The sequence below is a fragment of the Mauremys mutica genome, chromosome 20, assembly GCF_020497125.1.
Source record: "Mauremys mutica isolate MM-2020 ecotype Southern chromosome 20, ASM2049712v1, whole genome shotgun sequence".
Lineage (NCBI taxonomy): Eukaryota > Metazoa > Chordata > Testudines > Geoemydidae > Mauremys > Mauremys mutica.
The window spans coordinates 21,307,794-21,327,032 of record NC_059091.1 but is presented as its reverse complement, the minus strand read 5'-3'; the positions used below and the strand labels follow the sequence as shown (position 1 = coordinate 21,327,032).

At 49.2% G+C, this 19,239-nt stretch overlaps 1 protein-coding gene across 1 annotated transcript in view; it reads right to left on the bottom strand.

Annotated features, from left to right (window-relative positions):
- LOC123353424 (venom factor-like) overlaps window positions 1–17,643 on the bottom strand; it is a 78,046-nt gene extending 60,403 nt beyond the window's left edge. Inside the window, exons 1-9 of the mRNA XM_044994489.1 lie at window positions 17,492–17,643; window positions 9,266–9,458; window positions 5,767–5,929; window positions 5,052–5,122; window positions 3,964–4,058; window positions 2,645–2,727; window positions 2,394–2,484; window positions 1,799–1,901; window positions 1,586–1,706 (exon numbers count right to left, since the gene is read on the bottom strand). Coding sequence (XP_044850424.1) covers window positions 1,586–1,706; window positions 1,799–1,901; window positions 2,394–2,484; window positions 2,645–2,727; window positions 3,964–4,058; window positions 5,052–5,122; window positions 5,767–5,929; window positions 9,266–9,458; window positions 17,492–17,562 — 991 coding nt within the window. The 5' untranslated portion in view covers window positions 17,563–17,643. The remainder of the gene's footprint in view (window positions 1–1,585; window positions 1,707–1,798; window positions 1,902–2,393; window positions 2,485–2,644; window positions 2,728–3,963; window positions 4,059–5,051; window positions 5,123–5,766; window positions 5,930–9,265; window positions 9,459–17,491) is intronic.
- Between the last annotated feature and the right edge of the window lie 1,596 nt (window positions 17,644–19,239).

Below are 19,239 nucleotides of genomic sequence, written 5' to 3'. Positions count from 1 at the left end.
CTGCTTTTGCATCCTGCGTGAGCCACGGCTGAGGTGCTAGGGCAGTCAGAGGCACCTGCTTTTGGCGCTGTCAGCACCGAGGGTAAAGATCTCGCAGGAGACCCTTTACCCTTTTGAAAGTCTCTGGGTGGACATTGGGGCATCCTGCCTCTTCACTTGAGAGGGTGAAGCCGCGCTCCTGATCGGTTCCGACCTGGCAGGGGAGCCTGAGAGAGAGGGTTTACTTGTGCCCAGCTCCATAGGCGGCTGCAGAGATTTCTCCATCAAGGCTCTGGTTTTCAGGTGGGTACAGTGGAGACACTTAGCAGGGATGTGTGTCTCGCCGAGGCACTTCACATACCATAAGTGTCTGTCAGAGCGTGGCATAGGCTCCTTGCAGGAGTCACATTTCTTAAAGCCTGGAGATCCCAGCATCATTGACCTATGATTGCCTGGGGGCAAAGACTCAATGGAAGACGAACGCGAGAGAAAAAGGTTTTTTTTGTTTTTTTTTTTAACTAACAAACTATTCTAAAGGAAGGGAGAGAACTGGGATATTTCTGTCTAACTATTTCTACTTCTTTTTACTTATTTCTTTCAGTGACCAAGGAAGAGGTTCAGCACTGCCCTGAGTCCCATCTTCAGCCAGGGACAGTTGAGAAGGAACTGAGTGGGGTGCAGGCAGGGCCGGCTCCAGAGCCCAGCGGGGCAAGCCCCTGCCTGGGGCGGCCCTTTCCCGGGGGGGCGGCAGGCTGGGCCGGCGGACCTGCCGCAGTCATGCCTGCGGGAGGTCCACCGGAGCCCCGGGAGCAGCGGACCTGCTGCAGGCATGACTGCGGAGGGGACGCTCGGCCGGCGGCTCCAGTGGACCTCCCGCAGGCATGACTGCGGCAGCTCCACTGGGAGCCGCCGGACCTGCGAACCGCCCGCAGCTGCGGGAGGTCCAGCCGAGCCGCGCGACCAGCGGTCCCTCTGCAGTCATGCCCGCGGGAGGTCCGCTGCTCCCGCGGCTCGGGGGCGCCTCCCGGGCATGACTGCTTGGGGCGGCCAAAAACCTAGAGCCGCCCCTGGGTGCAGGACGTGCGCTCTCAGGCAGACCCGAACGACGCCACAAGACAGCAGCTGAGTGTGTGCATCCTGACCAGGCACTGCTACCGAAAATCTCCGATCAACGGCGCCGGGACGCACCATCACCTGGAGTGGAGCACCCACAGGGACAGCACTTGAAGAAGAATCTATGATTCTATGATTTCAGTGTCTGTGTCTTTCTGCAGCTGGGTGTGTCCCTACCTGAGGCTGTGCTGGAGGAGGCTTGAGAGGGCCTGGCTCAGCAGGACAGTGTAAGGGAGCCCAGGCTGGTGGAAAAGGCAGGCTCAGTGGTACCCCAATACATCAGGTGACACCCCGGAGGAGGGAGCAACCCTTCACACCAGGTTTACCCCAGAGCGAATGAGATCAGAATCTGGCCTGCAGCCTTTAAGATCTGCAGAACCCTAAGCAGATAGGGCTTTATGCACCTAAATCAACACCTTGAACTGCACTCGGCACCGGTTTGGAACACCCTGTGAATAAAGCACTTGGCTGTGCACTTATTGCTGATGCTCACCAGATTCTGTCAAAACGGTGACAGAGACGTAGAGCGAGTGGCCAACCAGTTCATTCAGGTTGGCAAACCGAGCCTGCAGCATCGCTCTGGTCAGCGTTGCTTCCCCTTCTCCATCTTCTATCTAGAAAGGGAGAGAGAGTTTCATGACCTCACCCATGCAGTTCCCCAGGAGGGTGTGAATCCCTCCCCCCCACAGCTGAGAACAGGAATTACCGAGATTCTCTTGAGAGACTGTGGGATACTCCTCTTCTCATCATCCACCTTCACACCAAAGAGGACAAAGGCATGGCCATCTAGTTTTTTCCCATATAGGTACCTGGAGGAGATACGGATGGGTAAGAAAAGCCACAAGGAAACCTACTGCTGAATATTATGCCCTCGTGCCACCATTCTCCTCCATAGACCCAGCTGCTTGGTCGGTGTATATCTCCCATGATTCACCATGGTAAGGAGAAGGGGACCATCATGGCTATGGTGCATCATGGGAGTTTAAGTCCAGCTGGCAAGCCCAGCCCATGGAGAAGAATGAAGCACCCGAATGGCAATTCCCATGAGGCACCGTGCCAGCATTTCTGAATCACTAAATTTTCAGCCTAACTCCTGCCCCCCGCATTTTTGGACATTGGTTTTTGGATGAAAAAAAAAATCAGAATTTTCTATTGGAAATGGAGACTCTTCATGGAAGAAAAAAGAAAACATTTAGTGAAAAACATTCCCAAAGTGATGCAAGACTTAGGTTTCTTTCTGCACTAAAACCTGTGGTTGCTACCCCACTCAGCTGATCCCTTCCATCCACTCACAGACCCACCTCGCAGTGATAGAAACCCTGAAGTCTTCATTGCCATCGATGTATAAAAACTTCTCAGACGGTTCCAATATGACTTCGAAACTCGGCAACACTGGAGAAATGAGAGGCGAAGAGGAGAACATTGAGCTTGTAGGAGAAGGTGGGTTGCCAGCAAAGCCAAGCCACAGGGAGAGACTGCTCCAAGATGGTGTCAGGAGAGAAGAGACAGACCCGCTCCCTGAGCCTGGGCCCGGTGGATGCCGGATTCTTACCGTACTCCTTAACATCAAATTGTGCACTGAAGGTCTGCTGAGGGGAGTCTTCATACCTGGCTGTGATCTTCCAGGTTCCCAGACTGGAGGAAGGAAATAAGAAGGAACACTGAATGCACTTAACACACACATTTTGCAAGGCCCACCTGGCTCACTTGTTTCTCCAGTAATTTTATCAGCTCCTGAAGGTAAATCTGAGCCATACATGGAACTCAAGCTGTCTTCAGGGAACCCCAGGGAACTTCAGACAAGTCATGTTTTTCTGCACCTTGATGTTTTCATGAACCAGAACTAAAGGTAGGGACTTGGAACAAAACATTTGATCCACAACCCCCTCAACCTTTGGCCAGCAAGGTTTGAGAAATTTGGATCTAAACGTTGTGGCCAGCACTTGTTTCTACAGTCTGCATGGACCAAAACCCTCAATCCAAATAACCCCAAATGTAAGGAAACTCCGATCCATACAAAAATCTGGCCCCTGACTCACCAGCTCACTGATGTAATTTTCAGAGTAGTTGAGCATTCATAAATCCCACAGAATGGGAGGTAGGGCACTCAGCACTTTTGAAAAACAGGCTAACAGGGCCTAATCCTACCTTCACATACTCTAGAATAAATCAGGAGTAATGGCAAGGAAGTCAGTGCAGCTTCATTCTGGTGTCTGCATAGACTTGGAAAGATTGGTTTTTAATCGATACGTGTCATTGATTTCACTGTGCACACGCATACCGACAAAAACACATTTACATCAATAATATCAAAATTTACAGATAGGCAAAACGAGAAAAATGCACCTTGAGAACTTACTACAGTTTGATTTAAGGCTTAATACTTTGTGTATTTGGATATACAATGTTGACAAATTTGTGTTTTAATGGCTATAAAGCTTTCCCTTTTTTGAATCTGTGTCTACTGTCATTAAATAATTATTGTCAGATCCCGCCACCGTTTTCTGGCCCTCCATGTTTTCCCCCACCTGTGAACATTTAAAGTACTAAAACTCAGAATGGGAGACGATAAAAACCCATACTTTAATTTTGCACAACTGAGCATTTGAAGTGATAGAAACCAGAAAAAAAAGGCTTACAAATAAACATGATTATCCATCCAAACTATAACAAATACAAATCAAATTATGCCACGACTGAGTATGTGGCAGGAGCGTTTGTTTTCTCCACATCACTTGGAAATGCCTGTAGGAGATGATCTAGCTGATGGGCCACACACAGAAACTAGCTCCACATCATCTCTTCTGCTTCCCTGCCCAACTCCTGCAAAGCTCTGCTCCGTTCAGGCATAGTAACATCCGGGCAATCTACCTGACAATCTCCGGCAAATTATGGCTCAGGGAGTAAATGCCTGATTTCAAGTAGGCAGAGATGGGAATCCTCTTGATAATAATGGACTCAGGGGTCTGGAAAGGAAACAAAAGTTTAGGGAGAAAAAATGCTTCCAATTGCTCTTCACAACATCATCTGCCACGTTTACATTCCTGGGCCAGTGGAGGGTTCTCCATACTTCCAACAATAGCATGTAACAATCTGGACTCCACTGATTTGTTGGAATTTCTTAACTAGCCAGAGACACTGGAAAAAACGACAAATCTCTCCTGACCTGGCTCAGCAAGGCCAGCAAAGAACTCAAGGAAGCAGCTTGAAAGACTAAAGAGCCTCCATGGCAGAATTGCAGATGCCAGACTTAACCCTGAGCTATCTGCAAACCTTGGAGCTGCCCAAAGGGCTGTGTCGCTCTGCCAACCACAGCTGCTCCCCATCACAAGGTCCCAGCTGGCTATGATGCTGCTCAGGGCAGAGTGTCAAAGAAAGGGGAAACTGAGTCAAAGAGGAACTGAAGGGACAGATGTGTTCTCTCCCCTCCCAGGTGGCTGAGGTGAGGAAAACCCCGGGGGATTATTGCCCAGGGTTTTGCAGCTGATTCACTTTATTTTATGGATCATAAAGCCCAGTGGAAAGGGCCTGAACAGGACTAACACCTGGAGCTATAATCCCAGTCCCTGCCACCAGTTTACACGTCCTTCAAAGGGCTCCTTGCAGTGGCTCCTTGTCTTCAGCCTTCCCAGACAACCACCTGCCTGGCTCTTCCCGAAGAACTCCATGCAACTTTCCTCAAGCGTTAACACCATTGCAGAACCATGGAACTTCCACTGAGAGCTGCCTGGCTGCTGCCCCTGCAAACTTTGTAACCTCCTTAATGACTGGGGGAGAATTTGGATGCCAGAGGTTTTCAAGGAGAGACCTCAGACAATCATTTGCTTTACTCCCGGCTGTACCATGTTGCTGCTACACACAGGGGTTCTATGCAGCCTCCTCAGTCACAATAAATTGCTGTGCATTACCCACACAAGTGGCTAAACCCACCACGGGCTCACTCAGAACAGTGACCTCACCTCAAACTCCACAATCACTCTCTTAGACACCGGTTCCAGTTTGTGACCCACGGTGAAGATCCGGTAGAGGACTGAGAAAATAAAGAGAGACGAGAGGGATGTCGTTAACTGATAGACACCTTGGCCCAGATCCTCAAAGCTACTTAGGTGTCTAAATCTGATTGAAACCAACCGGAGTTTGGTGCCTGACCCCACAGACGGGTTGTTTCACGATAGCCTCTTTCTACAGTCGGAGAGCTCCATGGCTTTTTTTCTTTAGGGCATTGTCTTGCTCTTCTCCCCTGTGGCTAAGTACCAGGTGGGAGGGCTTTGTCATTGCTGGGACCTGTCCTGCTCTGAATGGGCTGGGATTAGCAGCCCCTATTTCACACAGGCTTCGGGACAGCCGTCAGATGGGGACATGTATCTTGGTACAAGATGGAGCAGAACCAGTCACTGGGATTTGAAAAGTTCCATCGCCCATTCTCAATCCCATGGCCCACCCAGTCTTTTAGTATCTAACAATCAATGGGACATTCCAGCTAGGACGATGGTGAAGGGTGAAATATTGCAAGTTGGTGGTGGCAGAGTCTCTGGTCCAACTGTCCTCCATCTTCAACCAGACAACAAGCAAAGCAATATGCACAGGATGGCCCCAGCAGCCCTGCTGTAGATATGGCATGACATCAGCAGCTCCCACCCCTTCCCATTAGAAGAAACCAGGGGAAGGCAGTACCTGTAGACCCGGGTGTATAGATGGTTTTATCTGTCTGGATAAAGACGTATCCACTGTGGAAATGGACCAGAACCACTTTCTCCAGGGTTTGCTGAGGGAACTTAGCCTGGACCACGACATACTGGTTTTGTCTGGAATCTTTTGTTATGTTTTTGGTGGGAACCTGCATGAGAAGAAGAGCATGGATGAGTTCTTCCTGCTTTTACTCACCACCACAAGCAATGCTCTACGCAAAAGACCTTTGCAGTGTTAATGATGCTTAAGTTACAGAATCATAGACCTGAAAGGGACCTTGAGAGGTCATCTAGTCCAGTCCCCTGCACTCAAGGCAGGAGTAAGTATTATCTAGACCATCCCTGACAGGTGTTTGTTCAACCTGCTCTTAAAAATCCTAAATGATGGAGATTCCACAACCTCCCTAGGTAATTTATTCCAGTGCTTAACTGCTCTGACAGAAAGATTTTTCTTATGTCGAACCTAAACCGCTCTTGCTTCAATTTAAGGCCATTGCTTCTTGTCCTATCCTCAGAGGTTAAGAAGAACAATTTTTCTCCCTCCTCCTTGTAACAACCTTTTATCTACTGGAAAACTGTTATGTCCCTTCTCACTCTTCTCTTCTCCAGACTAAACAAACCCAGTTTTTTTTCCAATCTTCCCTCATAGCTCATGTTTTCTAGACCTTTAATCATTTTTGTTGCTCTTCTCTGGACTTTCTCCAATTTGTCCACATCTTTCCTGAAATGTGGTGCCCAGAACTGGATACAATACGCAAATGGAGGCCTAAATCATCGTGGAGTAGAGCAGAAGAATTACTTCTCATGTCTTGCTTACAATATTCCTGCTAATACTTCACAGAATGATGTTAGGTTTTTTGCAACAGTGTTACACTGTTTACTCATATTTAGCTTGTGATCCATTATGACCCCCAGATCCCTTTCCACAGTACTCCTTCCTAGGCAGTCATTTCCCAGTTTGTACGTGTGCAACTGATTGTTCCTTCCAAAGTGGAGTACTTTGCATTTGTCCTCATTGAATTTCATCCTATTTACTTCAGACCATTTCTCCAGTTTGTCCAGATCATTTTGAGTTTTAATCCTATCCATTATCTAAATCATTGATGAAGATTGTCAAACATACAAATAAAGGTAACATAAAATCCCTCCTGGGAAGCTGTTCTAAATCACTTTGTCTGTAAAGGGTTAAGAAGCTCATACAACCTAGTTGGTACCTGAGCATAAGGGCCCATGAGGAAAGAAGAAACTTTCAAAACTGCCCAGGGGGGGTTGGGGGTGGGGGAGATTGTTTGTGCTCTCTTTGTTGTCCCTTCTCTGGATGGAGAGAGAGATCAGGCAGGTAAAACATCTCCTGAAAACATATCTAAAATGATCCATCTACGATTATAAAAAATTGCAAGTAAGGCAAGGAAATGCATTAGATTATCTTTTGTTTTAGTTTGTGAATTTCCCCTATGCTAAGAGGGAGTTTTATTCCTGTTTTGTAATTGTGAAGCTGAGTCCAAAGGGAAGTCCTCTGTGTTTTAAATCTTTTTATTACACTGAAAAGCTATCTTCTATCCTGATTTTGCAGGTGTGATTCTTTTACTTTTTTCTTTATAATAAAGTTCTTTTAAAAACCTGATTGATTTTTAGTGTCCTAAAAACCAGAGGGTTTGGTCTGTGCCTGTGCTCACTTTGTTAACCTACTGGTTGGTATATTATTCTCAAGCCTCCCAGGAAAGGGGGTGTAGGGGCTTGGGGGGATATTTTGGGGGAATACGGACTCCAAGTGATGCTTTCCTGAATTTTTGTGTAATCACTTGGTGGTGGCAGCAATACTGTCCAAGGACAAAGAAGGGAATTTGTGCCTTGGGGAAGTTTTTAACCTAAGCTGGTAAAAATAAGCTTAGGGGGTCTTTCTTGCAGGTCCCCACATCTGTACCTCAAAGTTCAGAGTGGGGAGGGAACCCTAACAAAGATATTGAACAGAACTGGACCCAGAATCAATCCCTGTAGGACCCCACTCGTTATGATGTTATACATGGAAAGAATCCATAAGAAACCACAGACTTTTACTAACCCGCTCTACATGCAGTTCCTCCAGCAGCTTACACAGCTGCCATAAGATGGTGGGTCTCCTCATTGGGGAATACCCCAGGTAGAGGGGGATTCCCAGGATGGCACAGTCAGTGTAAGTCACCACCAGTGAGTCAGGCCAGACCATTTGGACAGCCCTGTACCCATTGTCCGGTCACCTCCTGTTATATGGAATGTTTGTTAACCAAAGGGCATCCCATGGGTGCCCTGCTGAAGTCAGTTCTACTACACTGATGTTCTCCTGACTATTCCTACTGTGCTCCCCTAAAACTGTAACATCTTGGAGACCTTCCCTCTGTCCCCACAACTCTCCATTCCTGGCCAGGACTTTCGATCAACTCAAAATGAGAATCCTACTCCACCAGGGAACCTCACCATCCTTACTCTCAATTTTTTCTTCTACCTCCTAATTTGGGGCACCTCAGTTTTTAGATCCACAGCAAGAGAGTCCTGCATCACTAATAGATTCGTAGATGTTATGGCCAGAAAGGACCAACCTGATCAGCTAGTCTGACCTCCTGTATAACTAGAGCCCAACCAAATTCATAGTCTATTCTGGTCAATTTCATGGCCCTAGGATTTGAAAATTAGTCAGTTTCATGTTCTCAGACGTTTACATCTGAAATTTCGGAGTGTTGTAACTGTGAGGATCCTGACCCAAAAGAGAATCATGGGGGGGGGTCACAAACCTGTTGTGGAGGGTTCATAGGATTGCCACCCTCACTTCTGCACTGCCTTCAGCTTCCTGCAGCTGCAGGAGCTTCCCAGAGGTGGGTCTGATCTCCCCACTTGCTGCTGGGAGCGCCCCAGCCAGGGCTGGGGAGGGACAGGACTTCCTTTTCCCCTGCACAGCCCTCGGGAGATCAGACCCACCTCTGTGTACCTCCCCTGGCTGGGGCGTTCCCAGCAGTATGGGGGAGATTGGACCCACCTCCACCTCTGACAACCTCCTGTGGCTTCAGAAAGCTCTGGGGCTGCTGCCCAGCCCTAGAGCTTCCTACAGCCAGGGGAGGTACCCAGAGGTGGATCTGATCTCCCCCGGAGAGCAGCTGTGCAGGGTAACAGTAAGTCCTGTCCCTTCCCAGCCCCCAGCCCTGCCCCTTCTCCTCCCCTCCAATAGCTAGATTTCACAGAGGAGGTCTGATTTCATGGTCCGTGATGCGTTTTTCACAGCTCTGAATTTGGTAGGGCCCTATGTATAACACAGGCCATAGACTTTCACCCAGCAATTCCAGCTCATAACTTCATGCTGGGCTAGAGTGTCTCTTTTAGAATGACATCCAACCTGGACGGGGTCTGAACGTCTCAGTATTGCAAAATATTGGAGGCTCCTACAATGAGTGGGACACTGTTGAAAATGATACCTTTTGTTTCACTGGATGACCTGAGGCTGGGTTTTTACCCACCTGTATTAAAGCTGTGCCCATCATCCCATTCACAGGGTTGAGGTCGGTTTGGACCTGGTATAAGATGTGTTTCTTAAGCGGGAAATCATGCACGGTGACTGTAACCACGATTGGAGCACTGAGGCCATGGGCTTCCACCACAACCGTCTCTTCACTCTCCACCCGCAGGACGTTGGGTGTGATCAGGGAGTAGCTGTGAATGGTAAAAAGGTTGATGTGATTAATTCAGTCAGTATTTAAAACCCCACTGGTTGTGATTCCCACATCCCCAAGGAGGTTTTATACCAAGTTTGTTACCACAGTTTATTTGCTTTACAGCAGCATCTCGAAATCCCAACAGTGACTGAGGCACAGTACAAACACAGAGTAAGAGAGAGTTCCTGCCCCTAGGGGTATGTCTACACAGCTGCTGGGAGGAGTGTGTGACGCACTCCATATGTTTTTTGGAAATATGCTTATGAGTGTGAATATGATGTAACTAGAATATGCCTCATGCAAAAGATCTCTTGTAAGGTATCATAACAAAGGTTCTAACCTGCTGAATATATTCCTCCTATTTGTATGCATGTATCATTCTTGTATTGAAGCTAGAAATATGAAGTATAACTCTAAGGTCCTATTGTAATTATGCAAAGTGTGGGCCATTAATGGTGATTTAGAATCTTGATGGCTCCCATTGACTAGGACAATTGGTTGTAAATGGTTTATTTACCTGAAAACCTACCTGTGGGCCAACCCAGGAAGAATGGGACTAGGGGTTTTACGCAGTGATGAGCTGCCAAAATCTTAACAACGGGTTCCCTATAAAAAGTTCTGATTTAAGGGATGTGCGACAGCATGCATTTTTTGTACCAATAGGGTTACCATACGTCCATATTTTCCCAGGAGGTGATTAAGAACCGAAAAGCCTGACATGTCCAGGAAAATACAGATGTATTTTAACCCTACCTAAAGTTCTTTTTTAAAAAGATGGGGCTGAACTAGAAATGAGCTCCGTTTCACATGTGTGGGTGGTGATCAGGGACAGTCTCAATTTTTGGGTCTTTTTCTTATATAGGCTCCTATTACCCCTCACCCCCATCCCGATTTTTCACACTTGCTGTCTGGTCACTCTAGGGTGTGCACATGTGTGGGTCCCAGCTGCTCCCTGCCCCCCCCCTCATTAAAGCAGGTGTGCAGGGTTACTGCCCTGGGAACTGCAGGGCACCAGTGGATGTGGGGCTGGCTGCAGATAGGGGCGTGGGGCAGGGCTAGCTGGAGGCAGGGAGTGACACGGGCTGGCTGTGGGCAGGTGATGCAGACGGGCGGGCTGCGGGCGGCTGTGGGCAGGGGGTGGCTGCGGGCGGCTGTGGGCAGGGGGTGGCTGCAGGCAGGGGCTGGCTGTGGCAGGGGCTGCAGGCAGAGGCTGGCTGCGGGCAGAGGGTGGCTGTGGCAAGGGCTGGTTGGGGGTGGCTGTGGGTGGCTGGGGGCAGGGGGCGGCTGGGGGCAGGGGGTGGCTGTGGGTGGCTGGGGGCAGGGGATGGCTGCGGGCAGGGAAGGCGGGGGAGGGGCGCAGATACTCACACGGGGGGGGGGGGCTGGGAGCAGCAGGAGGCAGCCGGGGACTCACCAGGCAGCAGCAGGAGCCCCAGGGCCAGAGGTCCAAAGAGCAGGAGCAGCAACAGGGCCAGGAGGCAGCTCACATGGCTCTCGCAGCACAGCGCAGCGCCCCCCGGCGGCCGGGAGGAGGAATTACAGGCTTCCCAGGCAGAGCCCATCAAAGCTTCCCTCGCAGGGAAGCTAGTTAACAAGCGGTTCTAAAACCACTTCTAAATTTAACAACGGGTTCGTGCGAACCGGCTCCAGCTCACCCCTGGTTTTACGGTGACATGTGACCATGCTGGAATCCATCTTAAATCCCCCACCCTGAAGCAAATACTCACAAGCAACTGCACACCATACAACATAAACAGTAACCCAGGAACCTATCCTTGCAACAAAGCCCGATGCCAGCTCTGTCCATATATCTATTCAAGTGACACCATCATAGGACCTAAACACATCAGCCACGGCATCAGAGGCTTGTTCACCTGCACATCTACTAACGTGATATAAGCCATCATGTGCCAGCAATGCCCCTCTGCCATGTACATTGGCCAAACCGGACAGTCTCTACGCAAAAGAATAAATGGACACAAATATGACATCAGGAATCAATACATTCAAAAACCAGTGGGAGAACACTTCAACCTCTCTACCCACTCAGTGACCGACTTGAAGGTGGCAATTTTACAACAAAAAAACTTCAAAAACAGACTCCAAAGAGAGACTGCTGAACTTGAATTAATATGCAAATTAGATACAATTAACTTAGGTTTGAACAGAGACTGGGAATGGTTGAGCCATTACACTAATTGAATCTATTTCCCCATGTTAAGTATCCTCACACCTTCTATGGGTCATCTCGATTATCACTTCAAAAGTTTTTTTTCTCCTGCTGATGATAGCTCATCTCAATTGATTGGCCTCTTACAGTTGATATGGCTATTTCCACCTTTTCATGTTCTCTGTATGTATAAATATCTTCTTGCTGTATATTCCAGTCTATGCATTTGATGAAGTGGGCTGTAGCGCACAAAAGCTTATGCTCAAATAAATTTGCTAGTCTCTAAGGTGCCACAAGTACTTCTGTTCTTTTTGCGGATACAGACTAACACAGCTGCTACTCTGAAACCATCTTAAATCTGGTACTTTTCCATTTAGAAGGAGGGGTGGGGACCCAGAAAGACAAAAGATTCCTGCCTTCTGCCAAAGCTATAAAAGGGGGTGGAGCAGGACAAAGGGGTGGCCACTCATGAGAAAACCCCTGCTTACCACCTAGGAGGGAGTCTAGTTTGTGAAAGAAGCTTATTGGAACATCTCTGAGGGTGAGATACTACCTGTAATCAGTTTCTTAATGTATTAGGCTTAGACTCGCAGGTTTTTGCTTTATTTTGCTTTGTTCTGTCCGTTATTACTTGAAACCACTTAAATCCCAAATCCCATTGGGAATTGGGTGTGTGGGTGCTGGAGATAGGTGACCTGCTGAGAAGCTTATGGTTAAATTCTGCAGCTTTGGGGCTGTGGACCAGACTTTGGGTCCGTGTTGCAGCAGGATAGTGTGTCTGGCTCAATAAGGCAGGGTTCTGGAGTCCCAAGGTGGCAGGGAAAATGGGCTTAAAGGTAATTTTAGCACATCAACTGACAGTCCCAAAGGGATCTCTGTGACCGAACCCCTCACAGCATGGCTCCCAATTTGGGTAGGCATAGGCCTTGTCTACACTATGGGGTTTTGCTATCGGCATAGATAATGCACCATCCATTCCTCCATCAACCTAGCCTCAGCTACACTGGCAGTTGGGTTGGCTTAACTACAGTGCTGCTTAAATCCATGGGCAACATAGCTGTGTTGACCTAAATGTTAAATGTAGACCAGGGCTGTGACCTTATGAGTGTAATATAATATCTCATTGGAAGGTGACAGGGCCAGAAAGACTTAATCAATTCACAGATTAACCTGACCCATGGCCGAACTTTAGAAACTGGTTAGGAAGATATATAAATGAATAGAGCTTTGAAATGCAAGTCTGCATTGTTAGAAGTAGAAGGGTAGGTGTTTGTTCAGGTCTTGTGATGTAAGCAAACAAGTCTTGTCTATTGCTATAACTTTAATTCAAAGATCAAAAAAGGAATATTAACATTTGTGATGATACTTGAGTAAAATAGTATTATTGTCTATATGTCTCTTTGAAGGTTGTGGTAACCTGTATCTGAACTGTTTAATGGATAAATTACCCTGTGCTAATTGCCAGGATGTTTGGAAGGAGAATTAAGCGTATTGTTTTCTCAGGCCAAAAGCCTGCTGAAAATGTATAAGAACCCTGGGACACAATCCTTCTGCATCTCAGATCTGCTTTGGGTTTCAAGAAGGGGAAACCTTAAGCCATAAGGATTGAGATCCCCAGCCACTGACTGGAGTCACCCTGAATATGGACATTGGACTATAACCTATGGACTGTATCTAAAAGAACTTTTGGCAACTACAAACTCACCTCTGCTATGTATCTGAGTCTCAAGAATTAAATTCAAGACTGTCTGTATATTGATCTTTTAACCAACTCTTTCTCTCTCTTTTTTTTAATAAAATTTTAGCTTAGTTGATAAGAATTGGCCATAAGCATGTATTTTGGGTAAGATCTAAGTTATAATTGGACCTGGGTATGTGGCTGACCCTTTGGGATTGGAAGAACCTTTTATTTTATATGATGAGATAAGATTTTCAGTAATCATCGTCATAGCTGACGTGCGTGTCTGGATGGAGGCCTGAGGTGGGCACTTTAAGGAAACTGCGTGGTTTGAACTTCTGAGTAACCAGTGAGGTACTATAGAAGTTGTTCTGTGCTGGTTTGGTAAATCTAAGTATTGAAATAACCACCAGCTTTTGGGGTTTGTCTGCCCCATTTTGTTTGCAGCTCACCCTAATTGAGTGACCTCAGCTGGCTCCCACGGGCAGCACCGTCACAAGGGCATACAGCTGCTAGCTCTGATCGGGCTGGTGCCTAAAAATTGCAGCAGGGTCTCGGCAGCCAGGTTCCAAGGGGCACTAAGCCAAAGCACACTAAGGAACTGTTAGTACACATTAACAGTGTCCACACAGACAGTTAGTGTGCAGTGGGCTAGTGGGAAGTAGATTTACACCTCAGTTTTCTGTGAACTAACTCTTCATGGAGACAAGCCCTTCCAAGTCCAGTTGACTTTGCCCGTAAATCACTTAGGCTGTCTGGAAAATCCTCCCTTAGGCAATGGAGTTAAAGCAAGGTTGCCATCTTCCCAGAGAAATAATTGACTGATTTCATCACCCACAGTGTTGTGAATTCACAAGGAAGTAAGCCTGGAGGAAAATAAAAAGTTCTGCTAAACGTCATCCAAGTTGTCTGTGTGTCACTTTGGTGGGAAGGGTGACGGACAATTGGACTTGAGTTTTTCATACCAGATAAAGATCATACACACACACACACAGAGGCAAAAAGTTCAGGGCATAATACACTCCTGTCCCTAATTAAAATTGCTGTGAGTGGATGTGTCGCCCGGCCTGATCCTCTGTCATAAAAGACATTGCTGTTGCCACTTTTCTGAAATGGGCTGCCCCTCTGCACACCTATACAGTAGGGGATGCTCTTCCCTTTAATTCAGCGCTGACCCCAATGCCCCAGCATGGTGCTGGGGGTGCTGCATTCCAACTATCAATGTGGTGCCTCAGTAGGGGGCGCTCTCTTCCAAATCTATGATGATCTTGATGCCCCAGTTTGATACTAGTGCTGTGCTGGTGGGGGCAGGCCCAGTTTAACTCGTGTACTCAGTGCTCTTGCTCAGGGCCCTCATCTCAGGGGGTGCCTGTCCACACGTGGGGAGGGGAGGGAATGAACAAAGCTGCCAAACAATCCAGCTTGGGGCAGGTGAGCCGATGATGCCAGGACCAGGATGGGAACAGAAGCCCCCCTGCTGCTGCGCAATGGTTAGAGCCAATGGGCCAGAGCAGGGAGACAGGCCAGCCCCATGGTACAGGAGCCACCATGTGGGATAACTGTGGGGTGGGATCATTCTCCTATACCGTCCTAGGTCATCCCACCTGCTAGGGATAAGACTCAACCCCCTCAGTCACGCACTTCCCCATCATTTCCACAGTGCACACTGGGCCCCAAAAATTTTTAATCTGGCACTGTGCCGGGGGCTCAGCAGGGGGCGCTTTCCACTGGCAATTAGTGCTGACCCCAATGCCCCAGAGTGGCACTAGGGGGCGCTGTGCTGCAGGGAGCAGGGTAGGGGGCTCAGTAGAAGGAGCTCTCCCATCTGAGCCAGTGCTGACCCCAGCGCCCCTTGGAGAGGGAGATACTGTGTCCTCCTGCATTCCACCAACTGCGATCATACGGTCTGCAGCCAGCGTGTGTGACCCTGTTACGGAGCCCTCTGGAATGCGCTGCCCTTTGCACGGCCTGACGCTGCCTAGAGAGGAGCATGCTGCGCTGGGGAGTCGTCGAGCACGGGCCATGTTTACTGCTCATCTGCTCTGCAGGCAATACCAGGAGCACCTATGCAGGGCGTGTGCTTGGTACCAGCCATCTACCAGAGCGCTGTCAAAATGGACCAGGTAGGCCCCTGATGTTCCTCCAAATAATCCTAAAGACACAGGTCAGGGTTGACACCTGGAGTGAACCCTGCACAGTGGCTACCAAATCTCCCCTCTCCCTCCTCCTTTCCTGAAAGTTGGCCCAGGCTCAGAAACATAAATCTCTGGAACCCTTTGGGGAAAGCTGCACCGAGGTCTGCGTGTCTGGCCTGCAGCCCACCGTGGTGCATTCCCAGTGGGGTCAAGCTGCAAAACCCAGCCCCACATCTGGACGTCTGTCTATCACCCCGAAGTCTGGCACCCGGACAGCAGCCCCTTCAGCCCCATGGGGAGGGTGGGGACCCGACCCAGGCTCCGTAGGTGAGTTGGGTCATCCTGACAGATCAATGCATCTCTCATGCAGCTTCTGGCTTCTCACTGGCTCAGCAGGCCCCTGAGGTAGGATGAACTTTTCAGCAGCCCTCTCCCCCCACTTCTGAAGGGGGGCATCCTCAGAGTTTCCCTCTGTCATCTGCTCAGTGTCACGTCCATCGTTTGGCCTGGCCATAAGGGGCAGCACTAAATCAAACTAAACTACCTGTTCCTGCCTCCTCCCTTTTATCGCTGCCACCCCCTGGCACCAAGATCCCTTCCCAGCTTTAGAGCCAAGCACATGGGCTATTGGTCTGGCTCTTAGCTGTTCATCTGGCCACTCCAGCACAGACATGAACAGGCCGGGAGGTGGTAACCATGCCAGGCAGCCAATCAGTCAGATGGACAATAGAAGCTTAGCCCCAGGGGCGGCTCTAGCGATTTCGCCACCCCAAGCACGGCGGCACGCCGCAGGGGGTGCTCTGCCGGGCGCCGGTCCCATGGCTCCGGTGGACCTCCCGCAGGAGTGCCTGCGGATGCTCCACCAAAGCCGCGGGACCAGCGGACCCTCCGCAGGCACGCCTGCGGGAGGTCCACTGGAGCCGCCTGCCGCCCTCCCGACGACTGGCAGAGCACTCCCCGCGGCATGCCACCCTAGGCACGCGCTTGGCGCGCTGGGGTCTGGAGCCGGCCCTGCTTAGCCTCGGGGTCACACTCAGAGCACTCACCAGACATAGATCTCACATCCCTTTACAGAGGTAGGTAAGTGTCATGATCCCCCTTTCACAGGTGAGGGAGAGGCCGGCAGAGAAAAGGGGAGGAGCTTCCTTAAGGTCACACAGCCAGTCAGTGACTCAGCTGGGAATAGAGCCCAGCAGTTTTGACTCCTAGTCACACCACCCGGCTCTAACCACTAGACATCATTCCCCTCCCAGAACCCAGGCGTCCCCTGGATATCCCCATTGTGAGAGCGTCAGGTAGAACCAGGGAGTTCTGACTCCCCTTCCCATCTTCTGGTCCCCCAGGCACATTCCCTCCAACAGCTGGAAATAGAACCCAGGAGTCCTGACTCCCAGTGCAGTGCCCAAGTCGTGGACCACTGTGCTTCAGAAGCCCACCAGCCCCTTGGAAGTGAACTGGGTTCTGGTCTGCCTCATGCACCATAAGCAATCCCCTTAGCCAATGGAGTTACTCCAGTGTAAATAACTATCCATTGAAGTCAGTGGAGTTACTCCAGGTTTGCACCAGTATACACTGAAAATAGAATTTAGCCCCACTGGGTGTCTTGCCGATGTAGAAACTGAGCAAGGAGTTCAAGATGTGGCCTACAGAACATGATTCTGGTCTCTTTTAGGGCCTGATCCAAAGCCCACAGAAGCCAACGGAATGACAACCCCACTGATTTCAGTGCATTTCAGGGTGGTGCAACCCCATTGTTTTCTATGGAGTTACTCCCAGTTTACACCTGGTTCACTTAGATCAAGTGAGGCTCAAAATCCAGTTTATTCGTTAAAAAAAAATTCCATCTTCCAAACCCCAAAATTAGCCTCAGAACTGAGCGAGGGAGAAGAGGGTTGGACCAGGTGAGGAAGAGAATTTCTGCAGCCTGTTCCCACTCCACACACAGTAGCAGAGAAGAGAGGAAAATTGAGCTTGGTTTCCATTGGCAGCCATGTAACGAACCCAGCTTAGTATCTTCATCACCGTGGCAGAAGCGCGGGGGTACTTACAGTTGGCTGTGAGAAACAGCCGGGAAGTAGAAAGCAAACACGGCCACCAGGAAGAGAGCAGAGCCCCCCATGGTGAGGACAGGAGGGTCAGGAGAAGTAGCTCCTCCTGGGCTATTTATCCTCAGAGTTGCCTGTAAGCTGAGCCCATGTGCAAATAGCTGGGTGGGTTAGTCAGTGAGGGGGAGGAGCCCAGGAAATCTGAAAAGTTCAGAACAAAATATGTTTTCTTCACTCACTTGACACAAGAGTTTATTTGTCTTTCCAAGGGGGAGGAGTTGGAATTAGGGACCTGAGGCTGTGGTTGTGTTTCCTCCATGCCCAGGTGATAGCCACAGATCAGAATGGTGGGGCTGTGATAAATACCACAGTTCAGTTTTGCATGGGGGACGGGAGGGGGCTGGAAGTCAGGACTCCTGGGTTCTGCTCCCAGCTGTGAATGAGGAATAGGTTCAAATGGATTAAAGCAGGGGGGGACTGGGAGTCAGGATGCTTGGGCTTTATTCCTAGCTCTGGGAGGGGAGTGGGATCTACTGGTTTACAACGAGGGGGCAGACTGAGAAACAGGACACCTGGATCTGCCTTTTGACTCTGTTTTACCTTGGGCAAGTCCTGGGGTGTTTCAGTAGGGAAAGCGGTCCCAGACGTGAAGGGAGCCCCGGAAGCGTGGATCTCTCTGTCTATCCCACTCGCTTGGATTGTAAAACCTTTGGGGCAGAAACTGTCTGTTAGGCCAGGACTCCACTATACTCAATTAGGGAACCTACACTGCTGGTAGCAATGGTGGGAGTGCTAATAAAGACAAGGCACCAGCATGTTCGACCAACCATCATCTACACCTGCTCTGTATGTTTGCACAGCACCTAGCACAAAGAAGGCCTTTGGGTGCTACTGCCAGGTAACATAAAACTGATCAAAGGAAATAATAATGTGGAATTAACCTGCGGAACTCATTGCCACATGATAGCCCTGCTTCAGGACACAAGGCAATGGGTGTTAAGAGGTAATGTCCCGCCCCCCCAGGTAGGCTATAATCGTCCACAGTAGATTTTCTTGCACCTGGATCTGAAATGTCTGGCACCTGGCTCTGAAACTCTATGATCTTATCCTGTGTGGCAGTTCCTGTGCCCCTAAACAATACATCGTGATTGGCATCTTCAAAGCCATGTAGGAGATTCAGACACATTGTAATGGCAGATGGGTATCAGAATCCTTTGGGTGGCTTTGAAGCTTGAAGCAGCAATTTGCACAGGCACCAGTTAACCTATCGCTCTTCAACTGCCTAACCCTGTAATCCAGTACCTGGCCTTTTAGAGGTTAAGCTCCTTGAACCAGGCCTTCAGATCTCTGGGACAGATCATCCTCTGGTATGAACCCGCCTAGCCCCATGGAGATCACTCATCTCAGAGTCTGTTTTTTCCTTCCTCTGGGTAAAAGCAAACCAGGGAAGGGTTAATGGGGGAAGGCAGGTTATCAGCTGCCTTCCAGTAACAGGTTTCTTTTCATGGCAGTGGTATTTGGACAGGGCTTCAGTCTGGACAATATCCAAAGACATCCAGTTGCAACATATTTACTTACAGCTAAACAGCCAACTGGGCTTACCTAACAACGAGTGTCACAAGTCTGAGCGGTGACAATGCCATATGGCTAGTGGGGCCAAGGAGGGCTCAATAGAATGGGAGCGGTGAAAGTAAAAGCAACGTGGTGTCATGGCTAAAGCAGTCGCCTGGGACCCAGGAGATGTGAATTCT